At 39.6% G+C, this 25904-nt stretch overlaps 2 protein-coding genes across 2 annotated transcripts in view; both read left to right on the top strand.

The window, feature by feature from the left end:
* The first annotated feature begins 348 nt into the window (after nucleotides 1-348).
* On the top strand, nucleotides 349-24289 carry LOC124606548. The gene is made up of 4 exons (XM_047138533.1): nucleotides 349-543; nucleotides 13480-13699; nucleotides 24044-24138; nucleotides 24281-24289. Exons 1-4 carry the CDS (start codon nucleotides 469-471, stop codon nucleotides 24287-24289), a joined length of 399 nt encoding a protein of 132 aa, XP_046994489.1. The 5' UTR covers nucleotides 349-468.
* LOC124605721 (telomere-associated protein RIF1-like) overlaps nucleotides 24263-25904 on the top strand; it is a 113283-nt gene continuing 111641 nt past the window's right edge. Inside the window, exon 1 of the mRNA XM_047137596.1 lies at nucleotides 24263-25788. Coding sequence (XP_046993552.1) covers nucleotides 24289-25788 — 1500 coding nt within the window. The 5' untranslated portion in view covers nucleotides 24263-24288. The remainder of the gene's footprint in view (nucleotides 25789-25904) is intronic.

The following is a 25904-nucleotide window of genomic DNA, read 5'->3' as shown; positions in this document are numbered from 1 at the left end:
GAGTCATGGTGTGAGGGGGACAGAAGACAATCATTTAACACCTGTGGCACTCAGAATCATCCCTGTTGGAATAACATATCAACGCTGCTGAAGTGAAGTGATGAAGCATATCAATGACAGTTTCTGAACACAACTATTTGTAGCTCTAACTTTATATTTCTGCTCAGTTCAGCAGTTTGCCATACAATGCATCCTACTACAAGCAAAAATATGTTGTGTTACATTTTCGTCTTTCTATTTAGGTTTCAAAGAATGATGGGAGTTTTGGTAGAGTGCGGTTTTTCGTCAGAGTGTCCCCTGGATCTTGCCCTTGGCATAATGAGGCGCCTTGAAGTTTGCTCATATGAATGTGATGAGACAAAAGCTCTCACTGTGTACTTCACATGGTATTCTCTTGCAAGAAAATTAACAACTGTCATTGACAAGTTTCTTGAAGTGGATCCAGATCTGAGAAATAAACTACTTGAGATGCTGCTCGGGTTTCCAATTACACGAGCAGATTACTTCAGACTTGCTGCTGACAAGCTTACAGATGAAAAACAGGTAAGCTAACAATACACAGTCTTTCCCTTTGTGTATTGCTCTTTCTTGTTATACAATTATTTAGTGTATAACACCTAAAGGCGTTTTCATAATGAGCTCTAAAGAACATCTGAAGCAAGGTAATGTCTGACAATGTAGTTTTTCACTTTTTTGTCATCTGTACTTCAGCTGTTAAACACCCATGTCTGTTTAAAAATATGCTTTCTTTTTAAACTGATTATGAGTGGTCAGAATTAACATTTGTGATGTTAACATGAGGGAGCACATAAGTAAACAAAAATTGAGGCAAAGGCTCTAGAATCGGGCAAATTCAAAACAGCATGTTTATGTCATCACATAAAGGACACGTTTGTGGTGTGGCCATAGGGAGTGGAAAAACTTAAGAGTTTCTAAAACATTCACAACTCTATCAATGATAATGATATGAAATTCATGATGGGACTCAAAAAACAGGACAACTACTTTTTTTTTGCCATTTTCATAAATTCACTCTTCAGTGTTCCTCTTAAGCACACCAGTGTAGACATGTGTACTGAATCACCTTAATGAAGAATCCATGCAATATGCATGTTGATTTATATCTAAAAGCCAACTTAGGTAGTTTTCTTTGTGTGAGAACACGTGTGCAACCTTGTGTGCTGATTTAAAGTTCTAGACTCGAATATTTTACTGCTCCTGTCGTTTACACGTAATCTTTCATTGATTGTGCCAATACCTGTTTGTATTGTGATATATTGTGAAACTTCGAACATTGATAAGTGCCGCATGTAGAGGAACTCTGGCCCAAGTTTAAGAGAAAAATTGACCATGCAGTGGACAGATACATACCCAGTAGAACTGTCAATAACAGGAGGGAACCTCAGTGGTGCGCATTCACTGTAAAGAAACTTCTAAGCTAAGAGACTCCTGCATAATAGGTGTAAAAGAAAGTGTAGGGCTATGGATAGAGAGATGCTGAATGAAATGTGTTTGGCTGTCAAAAGAGCAATGCGTGATGTCTTTAATGACCGTCATAGCAGAATATTGTCAAGTGATCTTTCACAGAACCCAAAGAAATGCTTGTCGTGTGTAAAGACTGTTAGTGACACCAAAGTTAGTGTCCAGTGAATGAGACAGGAATTAAAATTGAGGTTAGCAGAGCAAAAGCTGAAATGCTTAATTCCGTTTTCGAATGTTCCTTCATAAAGGGAAACCCAGGAAAATTGCACAATTTAATCCTCATTTCACTGAAAAGATGAATGAAGTAAGTATTAGTGCCATTGGTGTTGAGAAGCAGCTGAAATCGTTAAAACTGAACAAAGCTCCAGGGCCCAATGGAATCCCTGTCAGATTCCGTACTGAATTAGCGGCTTCTAACTATAATCTGTTGTAGAGCCCTCGAACAAAAAACCGTGGCCAGTTCTTGGAAGAGGCACAGGTCACACTCACCTACAGAGAGGGTATTAGAAGTGTCCCACAAAACTAGTCCTATGTCCTTGACATTGATTTGTTGTAGAATCTTAGAATATATTCTGAGCTCAAACATAATGAGGTATCTTGAACAGAATGGCCTCCTCAGTGCCAACCGACATAGATTTCGAAAACATTGATCATGTGAAACCCAACATGCACTTTTCTCACATCATACTGGAAGCATCTTATAAAGGCAGTAGAGTTGATGTTGTATTTCTTGATTCAAAAGAAAAAAAAAATAATAATTGACTCAGTACCACACCAGTGCTTATTGCCAAAAGTATGATCATATGGGATATCAAGTGAAATTTTTGATTGGATTGAGGACTTTTTGGTAGGGAGGACACGTTATCTGGAATAGTGTCATCATCAGATGTAGAAGTAACTACGGGTGTGCCCCAGGGAAGTGTGTTCATGTTTTATATTAATGACCTCACAGACAATGTTAATAGCAAAATCAGGCTTTCTGCAGATGATGCAGTTACCTATATTGAAGTGCTGTCTGAAAGAAGCTGCATAAATATTCAGTCAGGTTATGATAAGATTTCAAAGTGATGGAGAGATTGGCTACTTATTTTAAATATTCAAAAATGTAATATTTTGCACTTCACAAAAAGGAAAAAAATGTAGCATGCTATGATTATAATATCAGTGAATTACAGTTGGAATCAGCCAACTCATATAAATAACTGAGTGTAACAAGTTGCGGGATATGAAATGGAATGATCACGTAGGTTCGGTCATGGGTAAAGCAGGTCGTAGACTTTGGTTTATTGGAAGTATACTGGGGAAGGACAATCAATCTACAAAGGAGATTGCTTGCAGATCACTCGTGCGACTGGTTGTGGAATATTGCTCAAATGTGTGGGACCTGTACCAGATAGGACTAACAGGGGATATTGAACATATACAGAGAGGGGCAGCACGAATGGTGACTGGTCCATTTAATCCGTGAGAGAGATACTGAAGGAACTGAACTGGAAGATAGACGTAAACTGTGCCAAAAGTCTATTGACAAAGCTTTAAGAACTGACGTTAAGGGGGGTAGGACGCCAAACGGGCCGACTTCGAGCAGGAGAGGCACCACAGGACATTTTAATTTCCACTGTCAATATTTTTACAAATAAATTCATGAAACTTTAACAGCATGACAAGGAAGGATTCAGGATTCATACTCATAACAGTGGAAGCTCAAAAACTTAATAATGGAAGGAAACGTTCCACATGGGAATAATTATATATAAAAACAAAGATGAGGTGACTTACCGAACAAAAGCGCTGGCAGGTCGATAGACACACAAACAAACACAAACATACACACAAAATTCAAGCTTTCGCAACAAACTGTTGCCTCATCAGGAAAGAGGGAAGGAGTGGGGAAGACGAAAGGAAGTGGGTTTTAAAGGAGAGGGTAAGGAGTCATTCCACTCCCGGGAGCGGAAAGACTTACCTTAGGGGGAAAGAAGGACAGGTATACACTCGCGCGCACACACACACATATCCATCCACACATACAGACACAAGCAGACATATTTAAAGACCCTCTTTCCTGATGAGGCAACAGTTTGTTGCGAAAGCTTGAATTTTGTGTGTATGTTTGTGTTTGTTTGTGTGTCTATCGACCTGCCAGCGCTTTTGTTCGGTAAGTCACCTCATCTTTGTTTTTTTTTATATATATATATATAATGGAAGGAAACATTCCACGTGGGAAAAATTATATATAAAAACAAAGATGAGGTGACTTACCGAACAAAAGCGCTGGCAGGTCGATAGACACACAAACATACACACAAAATTCAAGCTTTCGCAACAGACTGTTGCCTCATCAGGAAAGAGGGAAGGAGAGGGGAAGACGAAAGGAACTGGGTTTTAAGGGAGAGAGTAAGGAGTCATTCCAATCCCGGGAGCGGAAAGACTTACCTTAGGGGGAAAAAAGGACAGCATACAAACAGTAGTTACAGGTGTATGAAACTCTAGGATTTTCCAAATCTAATAAAAACTGTGGAAAAAATTGAGATAATTAACTATAAAACTTGAGTTTTTTTTCTAAACATGAAGTTTAAAATGTAGCAGTTCATTCATTTTTTCATAAATTAAATAACTTCTAGAGTTTCATACACCTGTAACTATGGTTTGTATGCTGTGCAAAAGTCATTGAAGAATCTCTCTTACTTAGGAAGAAAAGTGTGCCTATAGCAACAAATGCAGCCAGTAATAAGCAAAAAAATGATGAAATTTCGCATGTAAATATATATATATATATATATATATATATATATATATATATATATATATATATATATATATATATATATATATATATATATATATATATATAAATAATAGAGGGAAACATTCCATGTGGGAAAAATATATCTAAAAAGAAAGATGATGAAACTTACCAAACAAAAGCGCTGGCAGGTCGATAGACACACAAACAAACACAAACATACACACAAAATTCTAGCTTTCGCAACCAATGGTTGCCTCGTCAGGAAAGAGGGAAGGAGAAGGAAAGACAAAAGGATATGGGTTTTAAGGGAGAGGGTAAGGAGTCATTCCAATCCCGGGAGCGGAAAGACTTACCTTAGGGGGAAAAAAGGACAGGTATACACTCGCGCGCACACACACACATATCCATCCACACATACACAGACACAAGCAGACATTTGCCTTTACAAATGTCTGCTTGTGTCTGTGTATGTGTGGATGGATATGTGTGTGTGTGCGCGAGTGTATACCTGTCCTTTTTTCCCCCTAAGGTAAGTCTTTCCGCTCCCGGGATTGGAATGACTCCTTACCCTCTCCCTTAAAACCCATATCCTTTTGTCTTTCCTTCTCCTTCCCTCTTTCCTGACGAGGCAACCATTGGTTGCGAAAGCTAGAATTTTGTGTGTATGTTTGTGTTTGTTTGTGTGTCTATCGACCTGCCAGCGCTTTTGTTTGGTAAGTTTCATCATCTTTCTTTTTATATATATATATATATATATATATATATATATATATATATATGCTTATTACTGGCTGCATTTGTTGCTATAGGCACACTTTTCTTCCTAAGTAAGAGAGATTCTTCAATGACTTTTGCACAGCATACAAACCATAGTTACAGGTGTATGAAACTCTAGAAGTTATTTAATTTATGAAAAAATGAATGAACTGCTACATTTTAAACTTCATGTTTAGAAAAAAAACTCAAGTTTTATAGTTAATTATCTCAATTTTTTCCACAGTTTTTATTAGATTTGGAAAATCCTAGAGTTTCATACACCTGTAACTACTGTTTGTATGCTATGAAAAATCCATCGAAGAATCTCTCTTACTTAGGAAGAGAAATGTACCTATAGCAACAAATGCAGCCAGTAATAAGTGAAAAAATGATGAAATTTCACATGCAAAAAAGGTATTTTGCTACGTTTTTGAACTTTCACTGCGATGAGTGTGAGTCCTCAATCCTTCCTGGTCATGGTGACAAAGTTTTATGAATTTATTTGTAAAAGTATAGACAGTAGAAATTAAAATGTCCTGTGGTGAATCTCCTGCTCCAAGTCGGCCCGTTTGACGTCCTACCCCCCTTAAATGATTATTCTAGGGATATACCACAACCCCCTGCGTATCTCTCACATGGGGATCGTGAGGATAAGATTAGAATAATTACTGCATGCACAGAAACAGTCACGTCATTTTTCCTGCATTCCATATGTGAATGGCACAGGAAGAAACCATAACAACTGGTACAATGGGATGTACCCACTGTCATGCACCAGACTGTGGTTTGTAGAGCATAGGTGTAGATCCCTGGGTTGCAGGGTATATAGAAAAGATACACATACTCACCTCTATCTCCATGGCTTAGGCAATCATCATCAGTCATAATGAAATTCTGTGCTAAAGACTGTGGTCCATAGAGGTAGAAGACTTTTAGAAAAGGAGAGCCTCCCTGAAGAATTAAATTACCCACAAATAGTGTTCAGAAGGATTTTGTATTCGGGTCATCAAATTGAACAGGTGACACAGTATAAAGCAAGAACACCTGACATACAGTTTTTGAGTGATATCAAGGAAGAGGCGCCAAAAATCTCTTTTCTACCTTTTGTGGCCCAATATTCAGAAAGATTGGTTGACTCCTGAGGATGCTTGATTCAGTATATTTTGGTCCCTTAAACTAAGATAAAAAGGATTATTTGTAATGTTAAAGACAATCTAGGCCCGCAAAGACTCTTGCAAATGTGGAATGTCTTAAGGGGGCAGATTATCAGAACAGTCGAGTAGAGATGCAAGGAACGTCAGCTACACACCTGAATATCAGAACGAAGCAAATCAGCTGTCGCTGAGCAGTGCATCAAATATAATCATGAAGTGAAATATAATGAGACCAGTGCCGTGTTTCAAATGTAAAGTTACTGGGACAGAATAATTAAGGAGGCTGTCAAAATAAAATCACAGAAAATCTAATAAACAGGAATGGAGTTTTCAATTTAAACAAGGGTTGGGATCAGACATTCAATTTATTAAGGTATCATTGGTCATCATTCAGAACTGGAAATCGCCGAGAGAATTTGTGCTCCGTCATTTGCAAGTGGTGTTAAGTGTCAAGACATAAAATATTTTGAGGAATGTAAACTGTGTCTAGACTTTTGAAAATAAGGCATTCTGTTTGGGCTAATGCACTTCCTCATTAAAAAAGAAACAGCCACTTAGCAGGGATTCCAAATCTCGGAACTTAACAATTCTGTAAACATGTTCACAAAACAGTGTAAACATTTTCTTACAGCCTTGCATTTATGACGCTGAGAGAGATCGTGTTTGCTGTTGAAACTGCTATTCCCCCCCCCCCCCCCCCCCCCCCCCTCTCAATATCCGTTCTTCTTTACTGCTGCTGCTACTACTACTACTGCTACAACAACAACAACAACAGGCGAAACCTGCTACAGGCCAGTGCCGTTGTGGTCCTAAGACAATGGAACAGTTGTTTGGGATCGTCAGTGAGTTCCTGCAGTGTCTTAAGCGATACCTCTCACAGACCACCCACATTGTTTCTAAGTTGCTTCAGAATAAGGCTCTCCATCTAATTAAAGGCAGTAAGAAGAAATGCTGGAAGCAGTATGGTTCTTCATTCCAGGTGCATGTCAAGTTCCATAGTCTTTTGGGTCGCCGAAGGTAAACTACTATTCTGGGTGCCTACCGATGCATCAGTTATTTTTTGCTACTACATTCATCATCCTCTTCTTACCCAGTTACCTGTCGAGTGCCTGAAAGACAAGTTGAAGACATCACCCTATCCTTTGCCTGAATTAGCCGAATTATGTAATGAACCTTTCACTGATGAGGAATTGCTACAGGCTCTTGACTTGTCACGCAATACATCCCCGGTCCTGATTTGATTCATAATTAGATAATCTGACATCTGAACTGTTAGGTAAAGAATCTGTGCGCTCAGGGTCTTCACCATTAATTGGCTGGAAGGTGTTTTCTCTTTGCGATGGTGAGATAGTATCTTCGTCCCAAGCTTTCAGCCAGGCAAAAACCCATATCCTTAGACAGCTACTGATTAGCTATCCTCACCGTGCTCTGAAAATTACTTGAAAGAATGGTAACCCAAAGATTATGCAAGTTTCTCAAATTGAGAGCCCTTTCTTCCCCTGAACTATGTGTGTTTGGGATGGATAGTCCACAACCAACATCTGGTTAGATTGGAAGCAGCAGTCTGGTCCAGTTTTTTAAAAACTTAGAAACCACATAGAAGTCTTCTTTGATCTACATAAGGCATATGTCACTGTTTGGCACTACATTTTTCTCCACATGTGGGGCTTTAGAGGGGTTCCTACCAATTTTTATTAGTCAGTTTTTGTCCTACTGGTTGTTTAAAGTCAGTACATCCAAGAGAACAGCATCCCACATTGCCCCATGTTGAGTGTTACATTTCCCTCATTGCCATCAATGGGCAAGTGACTGTCAGGCTGCTGGTCACCTCAGTGCTGTACGTTGAAGAATTTTGGATTTGGTAAAGCTCCCAGCCTGTAGCCTTGACTGAATGCCAGCTACAAGGTGCTGCCCAAAAGGCTTCCTCGTGGATTCTTTCCCATGGCTTCCAGTTTTGTCCAGTGAAAGAGTCCTGCATTTCTGTCATTGTACCACAGTCCATCATGACCCAGAATTCTACTGTGTATCCAGCACTCAGATGTTGCACTGTCCCTGACCCAGAGCTCTATTTGCGTACCCAGTGGTTGAATGTTCACAGTCCCTCTTTCATACCAAGCTGACGTGACTGCGCCAAATTAAACTAAAGACTAGCTGCAAGCGAGAGCTTAATGGCCTCTGCATCCTTGCCCACACCTCTTGGGGTGCGCATCATGTTGTTCTTCTCTTTATTTATTGGCCAGTGGTGTCATCCCGATGAGACTGTGATTACCAGCTTTATGGCATGAGGCAACTACAACTTTGAAATTGTTGGGTCCAGTCCATTATTGTGGAGTAAGACTGGCCACTGATACCTTCTACCCTAATTGTGTAACTGGCTCCATGCTGAAAATGGGGATCTTCCTTCTTCAGTTCTGATGGCACCAACTCTTGTTTGCTTACACAATCACCATCCAACAATTTCTTCATCTAACTTATCAAATTCTTTTTGCATACAAGGAGCGTCAAACCTTTGACACCCTTCTTTGGGTGGGATTACCAGTTGGAATGTGTCTCGAGGCCCTCTGCTGGGCTTTCCAACTAATTCCCATAGAATGTGCTCCCCATGTTTTCCCACAGAGCCCCCATTGGTTAGCGCACAATCACAAAATAGTACCGATCTATTTCGAGGACCTAAAGTTTCAATTGCCCACATGGGTTTTCAGTGTCTGTTCCTCTCGGTATTACAAGAGTATCGTGGTGCTACCATCAAATTAGTTAGAGGGGTGGGAAGGATAGTGGGCAGAAATGTCCTGCCCACTATCCTTCCCACAGTGGTTTTCTACCATCCACTGAACCTACACAATATACTCGTCCATGCTTACACTGCTTACACAATCCCTGCTCCCAGTCCCTTACCTCATGCCTCATATCCCTGTAACAGACCTAGGTGCAAGACCTGTCCAGTAAATCTTCCCACCACCACCACCACCACCACCACCACCACCACCACCTACCCCAGTCCAGTCACAAACATCACCTATCCCATCAAAGGCAGGGCTACCTGTGAGACGAGTCGTGATCTAAAAGCTCTGCGGCAACCACTGGGCTGATTTCTATGTGGACATGACAACCAACAAGCTGCCTGTCCACATGAATGGCCACTGACAAACTGTGACCAAGAAACAAGTGGACCATTCTGTTGCTGAGCACGCTGCCCCACATGACATCCTTCATTTCAATAATTGCTTCACAACCTGTGCCATATGGTTCCTTCCCAACAACACCTGCTTTTCTGAATTGCAGGTGGGAACTTTGCCTGCAATATATCCTACATTCCCGTAACCTTTGTGGCCTCAACCTTCGTTAGTCATTGTCCTCATCCATCCAGCCCCTTCCCTGTTCCCATTCCAGCACTACACACCACCACCGTGCCCAGTCATTTTACTTCTCTCCTTTTCCGCTACCCCCCCCCCCCGACCCCGACCTCTCCCCTGCCCTCTCTCTTACCTCCTGACTGCACATAGCTGCCCTACCCTTTCTCCACCTCGTCCCTACATGCTCCTCAGCAGCACTTCTGTCCTCAATCCTCACTCTGCTATCCCCTCCCCTCCCCACACCACCCCAGGCTCCTCCTTACCCCCACCGTCGCCACTCCCATTATGCACTGGTGCTGCTGCTCACAGTGTGTCTTCAGTCGCCAGAGACTGCAGGTGTGTGTGTGTGTGTGTGTGTGTGTGTGTGTGTGTGTGTGTGTGTGTGTGTGTGTGTGTGTGTGCGTGCGTGTGCGTGCGCGCGCGCGTGTGTGTGCGTGTGCGTGCACGTGTGTGCGCGAGCGCGCGTGCGACAAAGGCCATATGGCCAAAAGCTAATTTGTGACCGTCTTTCTGTTGTGCCTATCAGTGACTCAGCGTCTCCACTATATGGTGAGTGGCAACATTCCTTCTCATAATACTGTTACAAACTACAACAATCCATTGGTGTGCTTAAAAAATGACAATTTTATGAAACACAGGAGGAAATAGCATTAAATTCTATCATCTTAAAAATTCTTGTTGTATTGGAACAGATTTGCAGTAAAAGTTCTTGTACATCTATGGATACTGTGTGCAAACATTATGCTACTTTTTAAGTAAAGGTGACATTAAGAAGTGGTAACGTTGTCCTTCAACAAAAATTACTTGATTTTTAACCCAGATCAATATTTTATTTGGTTTTGAGAGATTGTAACAATTTACTAAGTGGGTTGCAAATGAGAAATTCAGTTGCTGTTCAGGTATTAATACCAGGTATAAACATTACAGCTTTAGTTGATTATGGTGACATTCAAATAAAACAAGATGAAAAATTAATCCAGAATCAAATGTCTAAGAAACAAAATAAACCATATGAAACTGTAATTGTTGTCACAAGAATAGATTACAGCTGCAAGACTCGTGTACATAGTACCAACAGTCGTTAGTAGATTGCAGGACGAAGTAAGTTCGAGCATTGGACTGAATTGTAATTGTAATTGTGATCTTTTATTTATGTATTAATTGCTACAGTTACATATGACCTGCACTCTAGAAGATACTGGCAACATATTGTCCAAACACAGCACTATGGAAGGGTTTGGAGGAGAAAAAGTGATAACAGCTTGGCTGGTAACTTGATCAGTGCAGGGAGGGGAGCAGTGAGCGGGGAGCAAATTATGTCTTGTTACCAGTGATGGGAATTTATACCGCATACTTTGGCATTTTAGGCACATGTACAATGTTTTAACTGCAGCTGGCCTGAATCCATTTGCAGTTGGAACCTTAAAATTGGACAAATACTCAGTAAAAGTCTAGATACAGGCCAGGGGTGTACTTACATGTATGATGGGAACAAAAGTGGCTGTGTTCTCAGGCCCCATGGCAACCAAGACCTCAGAAATCACAACATGTTCAAAAGAAATAGTCAAATATATGTGACAACGAAGATATAAATTTTGCAGCTGTGATATGATGATGATTAAAATAGTGATACCTGGGACGTCAGGGTTAGTAAGCAAAAGCTGTAGAAAAGAAAACGGGCCACAAATTAATGTAATCTATGTCTCTTCATTTATTTTATTTCGCCTTGTATTATAAAAATAGAGACAAGAAATCCCATAAATTTAGAGTAGGTATAGTATAATGTTAACTTTTTGGGCAGATACTTCATATCATTAAAACAGTTTGTAATTATGATTAGTCAGACTATGTTAAAAATAATTTTTTATCAAGAAGACTCTTGAAAAAAGTGGGTTCCTTTTGTTCTCGGGGAAATACAATATTTCTCACATCTTATTTTATGATGGTCATCCCAAGACATGTCCCTTATGTTTTTGGCCGTATCATTGTTCAATTGCAAATCTTCTAGCTAGAAGGCACTCTGTACTCTGTAATTGTCTTGGCCCTTAACAAGGTTGATGGGGCCAGATGCAGGTGAGGTTTCTTTCATCCCTGGTGAGCCCTAGAAGACTTCTCTGTCCTAGGTACTGGCCCGACCTCTATATTTCTACTTCCATTTAAAATTATTTCTCAGCTCTGGCATCAATCCTGATTTTGAGGCCATGGTTTTACTACTCCTACATTCTTTTGTAAGAAAACTGGCCAAGCCTGTGGTGTTTTTATCTCCACTTACATTATTACTCAGCTATGGCATCAGTATTTCTTTGAAGGCCTCACTTTTACTATTCCTATGTTCTTTTATAATACGATCAATTTTCTAGCCTGATATCACTAATTCCTTATGAAAGGTCTTTTGACTGAAGGATTGCTGACCTCCCAGTTAGACCCAACCAACCAGTCTTCTTACATCCATTCCTCACATGCCACCTGGATTCTTGCTACTTTCCAGCCATGGCCTTTATTGTTTACATTAAATTTTCAAATCTTGACCATAGTGGACTGGCCAAATCCAGGGAGCAACATGGTAGATTCAATAATGGGGCTGAATTTTGGGTATTAAGTTTCTCCCACAAACAGCAGTGTACATTTTCCCAGAACTAGGTTTGCACATCCTCGTCCTAAGTTTTCTCTGGTTAGCTAACATATTGACAGCACTGAGCTACTCAGGCTTTTAGCTCTTTTGATAGTTAACTTGGTTTCGTTGTGTATGCCTGCTGAAGACAAATTGCCTGACAAAACTTAATACTCTTTAAATGTATCAGCAGCAGCTCTGGGGAATGAACCATGTAGGTCTTCTGTGTTCTTACAAACTCGTCATTGTATCCCACCTGGCCTATGGATGACTACTTGTGGATTTGCAACTCCATTGATCCTATCCCGAACAGTGTTTACGATTAACAGCCGAAACCCCTCCACATAAGCTCTATTGATAGCCTCCTGACGGAAGTCTGACATCTCTGAGGGTTCAGTTTGCCAGATGTGAGACCAGTCAGGCTACATCACTGTGTTCCTCAACCAGCACTTCAGATGTTCTATGTCTGCCAGCTGGTGAAAATAGAGGATGTTTGCAGGAACCTCCAATTCCCCCCAATTGACTGAGTTATATATCAGGCATCCAATTTTGCCAGTGTGATGTTGTTGTTGTTGTTGTTGTTGTGGTTGTGGTCTTCAATCCAGAGACTGGTTTGATGCAGCTCTCCATGCTACTCTATCCTGTGCAAGCTTCATCACCTCCCAGTACCTACTGCAACCAATGTGAAACGAGAACTATACTTCCGTATTTTGGCATCCCTTATGTTTGCCAATAGTGCAATATTTGCTGAACAAGTAATAAGTTTCTCAAAGGAAAGCAGTTGATACTGCAAAATTGTATACTTTTTTTTAGTTTCATGTCAGCCACTGGGGTGAACACGGATGGTGTACCCAGTGCCACAACTGCCCTACTGCAAAATTATGCAGGTGGCTCACCCACATACCCCCATGGCTGACTGCTGTGGTCTGCTTGAGACTGATGCTGAAACAGTATAGTGTGTTTTTAGGAACTATGGCTGTAAGAAACTATGCTGATTGACGTCATTCAGTTTAACGAAAACCATTTAAGAGCCCCAGTTTTCCTGAAATTTAGTTAAAAACTACTTTCCAGGTTTCTGCAGGGATTTACATGAATCACCAGAACATTGTATCTTTTAATTGTGTACATTAGATTTTACCATTAATTAGCAATAAACTGTGACAGGCATATTCTGTTTCAGTTTGCACTTTAGATTTAATGGCTGTCAGTATTGTATCATGTGTATGCAACTGTTTGTATGTAGAGGTGTCCCATTTGTTGTGACTACATAGGAAGGTTAATATCTTTGTTTCACATACCTCATATTGTTTTCAACTTTTGAATGACAGTGATAATATTCATTTCAGTACTACAGAATGAATGTTATTTCTGTTGCAGAAACCTTTTGATGTTTGGCGAAGTATACTCTCCAGTGCTGTTACTCACTGCACAGAGGAAGATAAGTTGAACAATAAAATGTGTGTTCATCTGTGTTCAAAGCTGATGGTATATCTGAAGAAGGACCTAAACCAGCAGCAGGGTTTATATATATCAAAGTTTATTCGTGTGCTTGGAGAAACTGTGCCCTGGAAAGATGTAACAAGTCATCTTGTTCACAGTTAGTACTTAGTGCAGTGTTTCTTCTGTTCTAGATACCCACAGTAGTTATTATTATGATTGATCTTGAGAAAATTTGGGTAACACACAAATGAGGTCAACACATAAATAGCTTCTTTTTTTCCACACCATAAACTGTTGGAGCATTTAATACTGAATTTCTTTATGAATACCAGGAATGTCATCATGCTAAATTAATTGAATTTGATGGTTACCTTGTAACAAAAGTTCCTGAGCAAATGCAGTTGGCTCATAGGACATTGCTGCTGTGTCAGAGTTGCTGGCTTATGGCACACAGTGCACTACATAGGGTGGCACAATTGTCTATGTTTACAGGTGATCTGAAGACGGCAGTGTAAGTTGCGAAACTTACCTATAAAAGATTACATTATTCAAATTGAATCTGAATTAATCCCATTCAACACAATACTTACGGAGAGTAGGGTGTGCTATGGTTAAGGCACGACTCACTTGGGAGCAGTGGGGTTCAGATTCCTGTCCAGCACTTATGGTTTTGCATTCTTCTGGAAATAGCAGTTCCATAGCTACACCTGATTTAGTGTTAACACTTGAAAATGTATGTACTATTTGGTTGGTGCATACCACATCACCATCATATGTAGTGTAACTGTGGCCATTGATGATGCCAGGTTGCAGCTTCAGAGCTGAGTGAATGCTTCAAGAATGCTCTTCTAGGAACAGTTTGTACTTATGGGTGCTGTATGGAAGTTAGTATGCGATGATGTACAATACATGTAGTGAGCCATTTTTGTTGTTGTGGAGATATCACTCTAGAATAATATTATTATTATAAACAGTGGGATAAAACTGGAGAGTTAATTGAACATATTAGGGAGTCTAAATAATATGCATTACAGCAAGTGTGTAGTACATTTAACATTATATTGGCAAACTTTGTTAGGAAAGGTTTTGCTTTTACTCTCAAGTTTTTTTAAATAATAGATTGGGTTTACAGTGCTTTGTTCTTAAAAACACATTTTCAATCACATGCAATAATTGTCCTCAGAAGATGTGTTGTTGTCACACTGTGGTTACACTTTCAAGAATCAGTTTTTGAATTTATGAGTGGAGGTGTGTGACTGTTTAATGTGTGGACATTAGCAATATTGTACAAATTGTAAATATTTCTTAAAAGTAACTCTTTACTCACGTAATAAACACCATGAATAGTGGTGGAAACACTGAGCTTGCTTTAAGGAGGAAGGCTGTTCAAATACTTGTCCACCCAAATGATTTTTGTTTTACTTAGTTTTAAATTTCTTAATGTAAATGCCAGGATAGTTCATGTGCAAAAGGTGCAGATGATTTCAGTCCCCATACTTCCTCCAAACCCAAATTGTGATGTGCTGTCAATAGTATTTTGAACCCAGCTTCCTTTTTCCTTTGGTGAGGTGAAGTTTGCTTCCTCCATTTCTTCTGCCCCAGCATTAGTGTTTAAAGATAAGTGAATGCACTAGGCACCTGCCGAACTTGAGCTTTTTGATAATACTGCAGTTTTAATAGGCATTAAACTGTAACCTTCCTTCCCTCCTCCTTTCCAACTTTGGTGACTTTGACTCATACTAACGGGTGTGTGCATGCTTTGTATTGTGAGAGGTCAGATGACACTGAAGACCATGTTGTTTGTAGCAGTTCTGCCTGCTTTATTTATCTTCTTCATTTGTTGTCCTCAGTGTTGACGTACTGCGTTGGTACACTGGCTTACAAATGGGTTGTGGATTCCGACACTGACTACTATAAATAATGTAGCTGACAGGTGCACAGTTGCATATCACAGTACTTTAATTTCACTGTTCAGAACCCCCTAATAATACACAGTTATATGGACCGGGCACTATAGTTTAACTTTCGATAACCCTCATTTATAGTTACCAGGCAAACCATCCACATACTGCTACAATAGTTTACCGTTGAACATCTACGAGCAGTAAAAACATAACCATATAATTTACAGTTCTTGAAGAATAAACAGGTACGTATGTCACTAGAAGCCTTCCTAAGAGACAGTCTCCATTCCTTCCGAACTGACTATGCAGATGTAGACAAGATGTGGCTCAAATTCAAAGATATAGTAGCAACAGCAATTGAGAGATTCATACCTCATAAATTGGTAAGAGATGGAACTGATCCCCCATGGTACACAAAACAGGTCCGAACGTTGTTGCAGAGGCAACGGAAAAAGCATGCGAAGTTCAGAACAACCCGAAATCCCAAAGATTGGCTAAAATTTACATACGTGCGAAATTTGGCACGGACTTAAATGAGAGATGCCTTTAATAGGTTCCACAACGAAACATTGTCTCAAAATTTGGTAGAAAATCCGAAGAAATTCTGGTCGTATGTGAAGTACACAAGCAGCAAGACGCAGTCAATACCTTCGCTGCGCGGCGCCGATGGTACTGTTGCCGACGACTGTGCCGCTAAAGCAGAGTTATTGAATGCAGTTTTCCGAAATTCCTTCACCAGGGAAGACGAATGGAATATTCCAGAATTTGAAACACGGACAGCTTCTAGCATGAGTTTCTTAGAAGTAGATACCTTAGGGGTTGCGAAGCAACTCAAATCGCTTGATACGGACAAGTCTTCAGGTCCAGATTGTATACTGATTAGGTTCCTTTCAGATTACGCTGATACAATAGCTCCCTACTTAGCAATCGTATACAACCGCTCGCTCACCGATAGATCTGTACCTACAGATCGGAAAATTGCGCAGGTCACACCAGTGTTTAAGAAGGGTAGTAGGAGTAATCCATCGAACTACAGACCTATATCATTGACGTTGGTTTGCAGTAGGGTTTTGGAGCATATACTGTATTCAAACATTAAGAATCACCTCGAAGGGAACGATCTATTGATACATAATCAGCATGGTTTCAGAAAACATCGTTCTTGTGCAATGCAGCTAGCTCTTTATTCGCACGAAGTAATGGTCGCTATCAACAGGGGATCTCAAGTTGATTCCGTATTTCTAGATTTCCGGAAAGCTTTTGACACTGTTCCTCACAAGCGACTTCTAATCAAGCTGTGGGCCTATGGGGTATCGTCTCGGCTGTGCGACTGGCTTCGTGATTTCCTGTCAGGAAGGTCGCAGTTTGTAGTAATAGATGGCAAATCATCGAGTAAAACTGAAGTGATATCAGGTGTTCCCCAGGGAAGCGTCCTGGGACCTCTGCTGTTCGTGATCTATATAAATGACTTGGGTGACAATCTGAGCAGTTCTCTTAGGTTGTTAGCAGATGATGCTGTAATTTACCGTTTAGTAAGGTCATCCGAAGACCAGTATCAGTTGCAAAGCGATTTAGATGAGATTGCTGTATGGTGTGGCAGGTGGCAGTTGACGCTAAATAACGAAAAGTGTGAGGTTATCCACATGAGTTCCAAAAGAAATCCGTTGGAATTCGATTACTCAATAAATAGTACAATTCTCAAGGCTGTCAATTCAAGTAAGTACCTGGGTGTTAAAATTACGAACAACTTCAGTTGGAAAGACCACATAGATAATATTGTGGGGAAGGCGAGCCAAAGGTTGCGTTTCATTGGCAGGACACTTAGAAGATGCAACAAGTCCACTAAAGAGACAGCTTACACTACACTCGTTCGTCCTCTGTTAGAATATTGCTGCGCGGTGTGGGATCCTTACCAGGTGGGATTGATGGAGGACATCGAAAGGGTGCAAAAAAAGGGCAGCTCGTTTTGTATTATCACGTAATAGGGGGGAGAGTGTGGCAGATATGATACGCGAGTTGGGATGGAAGTCATTAAAGCAAAGACGTTTTTCGTCGCTGCGAGATCTATTTACGAAATTTCAGTCACCAACTTTCTCTTCCGAATGCGAAAATATTTTGTTGAGCCCAACCTACATAGGTAGGATTGATCATCAAAATAAAATAAGAGAAATCAGAGCTCGAACAGAAAGGTTTAGGTGTTCATTTTTCCCGAGCGCTGTTCTGGAGTGGAATGTAGAGAGATAGTATGATTGCGGTTCGATGAACCCTCTGCCAAGCACTTAAATGTGAATTGCAGAGTAATCATGTAGATGTAGATGGAACAGTCACTGTCATTGCTTTAACACACAGCCTATTGGTGTAACTTTTATTTCATTACTATGTTGATGCATTGTTGTCATTCTAAGCAACACAGATTCCTCATCTGAAACTCTGCAATCGACTGACTGTCTCGTGACCAAAAATCAGGCCCTTATATATCCTCACAATAACAAGGGCCGAAACTATACATTTTCCAAAGTTTACTTTACAGAAATTACAATTAAAACTTAACTCATTAAATTAACTGAATACATCGAAAAATTGGTTGTTTTTTAACAGTTTCTTCTACTGTAAGAGTTAGGCTGAATTATTTGTTTAAATCATAAAATTAACAAATATAGTAATGCAAACAATACTTTTGACAAAACTGTTAATTACTTTGAATTAATGAACGGCTGGTTTTGCTAACATGGTTCCGATTAGAGCCAAATAGATACTTCAAGTAGTATTTCATCTTCCAAATATTTATAATTAATACAGAATTTATATTTTTTTATAAGTCGTCAGTAGAATTTAATTTACGAAACAATTACGGATTTCACACTATAATGGGAGATACTACTAGGAATAGTCAAAATAAATTAGAATGTCTATTACATACATAAAACTTAGCACAAGATTAGATCTGGTGTTATATTCTTTAAAACTGAGGCCCAACCTCTCTCATATGAAAATGCAGATTATACTCACGTACGTTAATGGTAAATAGTTCAAGGTGAAAAAACGAATTTAAGGAGGCAGATGGCAAAACAAGAGGGGAATTAAAATTATCTCAGCTTGCTTTGTCACATCTTGTCAACAGTTTGAAGCATTACACAAACTCATTTAACTGCAAATCTTGACTGTTTCCAGTCGTGTCTTGTTCATGGTCTAGTCAAAAAGATAAGCGGAGGAAAAAATTAGACATCTGAGATTTTATTAAAAAATCTCCAGAATGATATTGTATTATCTGTCTAGGAATAATTATGGTATAGTGTTTCTGCAAGAATGCTATTGATTGAACTATATTTTATAAATAATATTAAATTTGGTACGTATATTAAAGTATGCTTTCATTTATAATTATTTTTATATTTGATATAGTGTGTGTCGCCGGCCGGTGTGGCTGAGCGCTTCTAGGCACTTCAGTCTGGAACTGCGCGACCACTACGGTAGCAGGTTCGAACCCTGCCTCGAGCATGGATGTATGCGATGTCCTTCGGTTATTTAGGTTTAAGTTCTAGGAGACTAATGACCTCAGATGTTAAGTCCTAGTGCTCAGAGCCATTTGAACCAATAGTGTGTGTCATAAAAAAATGTTAGCCCTCACCAAATCAATTAAGTCTTTGGGTTATTTGTAACTTTCCTTACATTTGACGACTTCAGTATCCAAAGAAAATCCCAACCCGCCAACTGCCTTCTGCTGGCAAAAGAGGTCTAGTGCAGCACCTGCCTCATATTTGACTGGGGCAGTGCTGCAGCATGCGAAACTGAGACTGTGTTAGGCAGTGTTCCTATTTGGTCTAGTGTTAAAAATGTACTATAGTGTGATTAAAATGACATGTGATTCAGCATCCATCATTTGCCACTAGCAAGGAGACCACTCAGCAATCAGCTTTTGTTGTAATTGATTTATATTTATGGTACCTGAAGTTCAGAACTCGAATATCAGTCTTGCAAAGACGTTCCATAAAATTTTTAAAAATTCTCAAGAAAATAGACTTCAAGTTTTCATAGAAACTTTAATTCACCAAAAGTGAGGTGTCTTTCAGGACGGGCTATGTGGCTCTCTCTAGGTAATGTCTGAGCATGGTAATCGGGTAGTCAGTGAATCAGTGGTTTGAATCTTTCTATGGTCTTTTATATTTTTTTTGTTCAATTCGAGTACCTAAATCATTTAAATATAAAATTTATCATGTATATGCTTATTAATACACGTCTAATCATTTTTTACATATTGCATGCGAAATTGCAGTGTTAGTTGCAGACAAAATTCTTAATTGTCGATACTTTACATGAGATTGTTAATAAATTTGCAATGTATTTTTGAATTTAAACTGTCTTAATTAACAATCTTTTATAGGTAATGATAAGAACTTATACAGGGTGTTACAAAAAGGTACGGCCAAACTTTCAGGAAACATTCCTTACACACAAATAAAGAAAATATGCTATGTGGACATGTGTCCGGAAACGCTTAATTTCCATGTTAGAGCTCATTTTAGTTTCATTCCAACGTGATCAAATTGTAAATTTTCACAATCAACATGTGTGGGCTGATGAGAATCCGCACGCAGTTGTGCAATCATGTCATCAACACAGATTTTATGTGAACGTTTGGGCAGGCATTGTTGGTGATGTCTTGATTGGGCCCCATGTTCTTCCACCTACGCTCAATGGAGCACGTTATCACGATTTCATATGGGATACTCTACCTGTGCTGCTAGAACATGTGCCTTTACAAGTACGACACAACATGTGGTTCATGCACGATGGAGCTCCTGCACATTTCAGTCGAAGTGTTCGTACGCTTCTCAACAACAAATTCGGTGACCGATGGATTGGTAGAGGCGGACAAATTCCATGGCCTCCACGCTCTCCTGACCTCAACCCTCTTGACTTTCATTTATGGGGGCATTTGAAAGCTCTTGTCTACGCAACCCCGGTACCAAATGTAGAGACTCTTCGTGCTCGTATTGTGGACGGCTGTGATACAATACGCCATTCTCCAGGGCTGCATCAGCGCATCAGGGATTCCATGCGACGGAGGGTGGATGCATGTATCCTCGCTAACAGAGGACATTTTGAACTGAAGTCACGCTGGTACGTTCTGTTGCTATGTGTTTCCATTCTGTGATTAATGTGATTTGAAGAGAAGTAATAAAATGAGCTCTAACATGGAAAGTAAGCGTTTCTGGACACATGTCCACATAACATATTTTCTTTCTTTGTGTGTGAGGAATGTTTCCTGAAAGCTTGGCCGTACCTTTTTGTAACACCCTATATTTGCAATGGCAACTGGAATTTTTAATGCAGTGTCCAATTAGAAAAAAGATTGTGCATTTTTCATTAAAAATGTGATTAGATAAGAGTTAATTAGCCTACTTTTTATGAATGTTGCATTTAAATGATACAGACATTGAATTTGAATGGAAAAAAAGAAAAGAAATACAGTTTATAGCAAAATTGAAACCATCAATCCATTGATGGCATGATTACTCTCCTCAAATGCTATCAGACGAACCACATCGACCGTCAGGAAAATCACTTTATTTGGTGGATTAAAGTTCCCCAGAAAAATTCCGAGTTGATTTTCTTGAGAATTTTTTTAGGGTTGAATCGAACTGCTGTGGGAAATTGATACTTGAATTCTCAACTTCATGCACCATAGATATAAAAATTACAAATATTAGATCAGCTGTTGGTTTCCTCGTTAAACAGTGCCACAACTGCAATCGGTTCGATCCAACTGCTAGCAGGATATCTGCACAAGCTACACATACTGCTGCTACCTACTACTACTACTACTACTACTACTGCTGCTGCTGCTGTCAGGCTCGGAACGATCAAAGGTAGCCCTAGATTGCTGAATATTGCGTGTGAACTTATGTAGAACAACTCAGTTCCGAGGTGCAGGGTATCAGTTAACAAGTAGTTTTAATCAGACTGAAGTAAGATTTTCATGTCGTGTATTTTTTGTAGTTTGTTACCTGTAACTCACCTGAATATTACAAAAATTTGCTACCTGCAACTTACTTTGAGTATAACAAAAAGTGTATTTAAAAATTGGGATAGCGAGCCACTCATCTGGTGATTGATGTGACACACAGATGCATAACAGCAAAAGTACATGACTTGCATTCATACTACCATTGATTTTATGTTGTGTGTGTGTGTGTGTGTGTGTGTGTGTGTGTGTGTAACATAATGTTAGTAGTAGCTAGAAGGCTACGGTGGCTGTCATGTATCTGTACGCCACACATCAGTCAGCATCAACTGAGAGATTGCCTCTCCACATTTTCATCTATTATTTCAGTTCTGGAATTTAGTGTAACAAAACACATACATAATGTATGTAGTAAGATTTTGAGTAGTAATGTTTCGCATCTGGAAATCCTCTTCCTGGAAGCCTCCTGACCAATTATGTGATGCCTGCCAGTGGCTGAAGAAGCTGTGGACATTGGGTCCAAGGGCTGCCAACTGCTGTTTGGTTCCTGTGCCCATAGCAGATAAGATTCTTGACAATCAAAAGTAGTGAAAGAAAAGAAAAAAAAGATATTTTTGGAGAATACTCCTGTGATCCTGGAGGTGCCAGACCTTAACGCTTGTTGATACTGTTCTACTCCTGCCAGTGACAGACAGTAATCCTTGGGTGTGATGTGTCCTCATGGCCCATTCGCACCTAACAAGGACAATTCATTGGAAATGCAATGTATATTACTGTAACCTCCAGAACTACAACTAACTTCCTCCTCTTCTGTGCTTGGTAGTGCTATCCAAGAAATACATTTAACTGACAACCATTCTCCAACAATTTGAGCTTACTGTGCATTCTGTACTGGCCCAAGAGAGCATCTGGAGGGATCTGTGGATTGGTTCACACAGATGTCATCAGTGAGTGGCTTCCTCCCCCTACCACATTCGAAGCAATAGCAATGAGAGTGCAGATGACCCCAGCAATCCCCATTTGTAACATTTATTCAACTGCAGCCAGGTCACTTATGTGTTTTGAGATAATGATCTTAATCCAACAACTCCCTGCACCTTTTTAATACTACTTGGGGATTTCAATACACATTGCTCCCTGAGGAGATGTACCACATCGTGTGGTAGGAGATTTTCTGACCTTGATCTCTCTCTCTCCTCCATGGTGGTATTTCTGTGCACTTCCATGATGCCTATGGCAACTCTTTTTGGCTGTTGACCTTACAATCTCTTCTGACAACCTGATGGCTTTACTAAAATGGTGCCTACATGATGATCTGTTTGAAAGCAGCCATTTTCTGGTGACCTTACCATTTCCTTGTCACTGGCCAATGAACCTGTTAAGCCATTGGGCTCCTAATAGAACCAACTGGCATTTGTATTTCTCTGTTGTCACCTGTATTCTCTCTCTTCCAGGTTGTTCTCTTCCAGGTTGTACCAACAAACTTGTAGGAGATACAATCACCTACACTGCTGGAATTACTCCCACCTTTCAACAGGCCTCTTTCACCATAGTTTGGTGACACAGTGGAATGTTGAAGGGCTCTGCATCTTTTTAAATGATACCTTTCACATGGTACCTTTCACAGATCTCTCTGTGTTTAATTAAAGGCAATAAAAAGGAATTCAGAGAACTCTCCTCCTTACAAAAGGATCTCTCTCCATCTCAGATGTGAGCCGAGCTCTGTAGGCTTCTGAGCTGCTGAAATGAACAACTGTTCTGGGTCACTTTCTTCATGGGTATTTCTTCTGATGCATTGGTTCGTGCTGAATACCTTGTGGCCCACTTTGCAAGAATGTTGTTTCCCCTTCTTATCCGGCTGCCTTTTGAATGCATAAAAGAGAAGTTGAAGACACGAACACTGAATAGATCTTCATCTGTTAAGTTCACTAAAACCATTTATTCATATAGATTGCTGGTTTTGACAGTTCTCTGTCCCCATCTTTGGATCTGCAAAAGATGGAACCAAAATTCTAGGCTACAGCGACTAACGTAGCAGCATACATAATCATATCAAAGATTTGCAGTACATGGAATAACAACATGCCTATGTTTACTTCGGTTCACAGTCTTCTTGTTCATTACACTATGTGGTGCTATACAATATATGTCCATGTTGGTGTCATGAGATAGACTAGAAGTCGGCATGTCAGTTTTGAAATAACAGCTATGTAAGCGTGTGATTGTGCCAATTAAATGTGCTATCATTCACGAATGAGCTCAGTGGGACACACACCTGCCCCCACAGCTCTATTGTCCTGAATATTTCTCTCTTCTCATGTTAGTATTGTATGTCTAACTAATTTACATCACATTTTTAGACTTTTCACTTTTACTATTATGAATCTCCATGATAGAAGGCAGGCTTTACTGTGTAATGGTCTTCGTCCTTCATGAGGTTGATGGGGTTTAGATGTGGGTTGTGTTTCTCATGCCATAGGTGTGCCCTGAGAGAACCCTTGTCTGCTCTGGCCTATGTACTGGCCAGCCCCATGTAATCCAATCATGTAGTAATTATAAAGCTTTAATTTATTGAAACTTGATTTCTTTTGTGCTTGATGTCATTTAATGTCATTCTGCCTTTTTTTCACAGGCTTAGCTGATATAGACTGCCACATGGAGCTGCTTGATGAACCTTGTGAACAAATGTCGGGGATTATTGATGTTCTTCTGAGTCTTTACAATCATGTAATTAAGTATGAAGACAGTTCTACTGAAAAATGCAGTGAATCCCTTAGAAATTTGGGAATCTGTCTGACTACAGTCTGTGAAGCTATACTTAATGAAGTTGTATTTCTATCATTTGTTATAAAGTTGAAATATGTTATAGCGTTCTTAATGCTAAACTTTTGCAATAGAGCTGATGAAGTTCTTGAACGTGATTTCATTTGTTGCTGGATGAAGATCACACACTCTATTGAAAGGCACTGGGGCCACATTAAGAGCGAATCATTGACTGCAGCAGTTATTACAATGCTGAAAGCAGTAGCAGAACATGGATCAATTGAAATATTGAGATATACATTGAAATTCTGGATTGGCTTGCCTCCAAAATGTAATGACTTAACTCCAAATTTGAAACATGAAATTGAAAATATGTTTGTTGAAATGGACAGTTCTTTAAAGAGAAAAGAAGAGAAGTTGAAATGTAATAAAAACAAAACTGGTTCCAACAAGAAAAGAGTTAGTTTTGCTGATAAACCGGCTGTTACAACTTACAGTCCTGTATCGGTAGATCCAACTCATTTAAATGAACTGTCAGAAAAAATTAGCTCAGTGAAAATTCAAGAAAACAGAGCAGCAGTAACACTTGATGGGGAGGAAGATTCCTCTTCGCTATTCTCTCAAAACTGCCATGAACATAATTTTCCAGAAGGCCGTGTTGTGGTAAATGAGACACCAACAGTAACTGATACAGTCAGCCAGAATGAAAGTAGTGATGACATCATAGGCTTAGTGCGTTCGAAAAATCCTTTTGCTAGAAGTTTCTTCAACGATAGACCGAGGCGGGGGAATTTAATGACAACAGAAGAGAAGACAAATCTTACTGTAGATAACAAAACTATGGAACCACTACATACTTACAATAAAGTAAATGTTTGTAAAAAGGACAAAAAAATTACGTTGGTAGATGGTACTAGAACAGAACAAGAAGGCAGAAACATAGATAATTCTTCAAAAATGTCAGTACAAGAAAAAAACTGCAAAAGTGTGGCTGATGACGTTAGTTCTGAATGTGATCTTGAGGGGGGAAATGATCATAAAAATCATGAAAATAGCAGTGATCAAATTGAAGCAGAATCTGATAAAGAGACTAGTGGCACTCAGTGTTTGGTTGCAAGCACACAGCACAATAAATCACAACTCTCTTTAAGAAAAAGCCATGAAATGTTAGATGATAAACAACGTAAGTTATCTGTTAAGACATTTAAATCTGATGACCAGTTAGATAGCAACAAATCTGTTCCTAGAATTGACAATGGGCATCTGATGGAAGCAGAAAATGACAGTATTACAGGGAAACACCTTTCTATCAACGATGGACATAGACAGAATCTTGATGTCAAAAACAGTAACACCAAAGAAGACAATCATAGTGAGAGTAGTGTAAACATTTCTGTTACTGAAACAGCAGAGGCTAAACCTCTTTCACTGTTTGGGAAAGTTTGCGAGAGGAACATTCCAAAACAGCAAATTTCACCATCTGTAGAATCTTGTCCAAGAAAAGAAGTGCCTGCACAGATGGAATCTTCAGAAGATCCCAGTTTGGAGACATTATCTGACCAAAACTCACAGTTTGCTAAACCAGAAGAAAAATGTGCTGTACGAAGGAGAAAGGTAATTATTTTAACTGTCGTTTCACATAAGAATCTCAGTAGAATTTTCATCTCTAAAAGTTCAATCCAAGTCATCCCTACAATTCACTTTGAATGGAACTCCATGAAATCCTCGGG

The sequence above is a fragment of the Schistocerca americana genome, chromosome 3 (genome assembly GCF_021461395.2).
Source record: "Schistocerca americana isolate TAMUIC-IGC-003095 chromosome 3, iqSchAmer2.1, whole genome shotgun sequence".
NCBI classification, from domain to species: Eukaryota; Metazoa; Arthropoda; class Insecta; order Orthoptera; family Acrididae; genus Schistocerca; species Schistocerca americana.
Note: the sequence above shows the minus strand (reverse complement) of the source record. Positions and strands in the feature narration are given on the sequence as shown.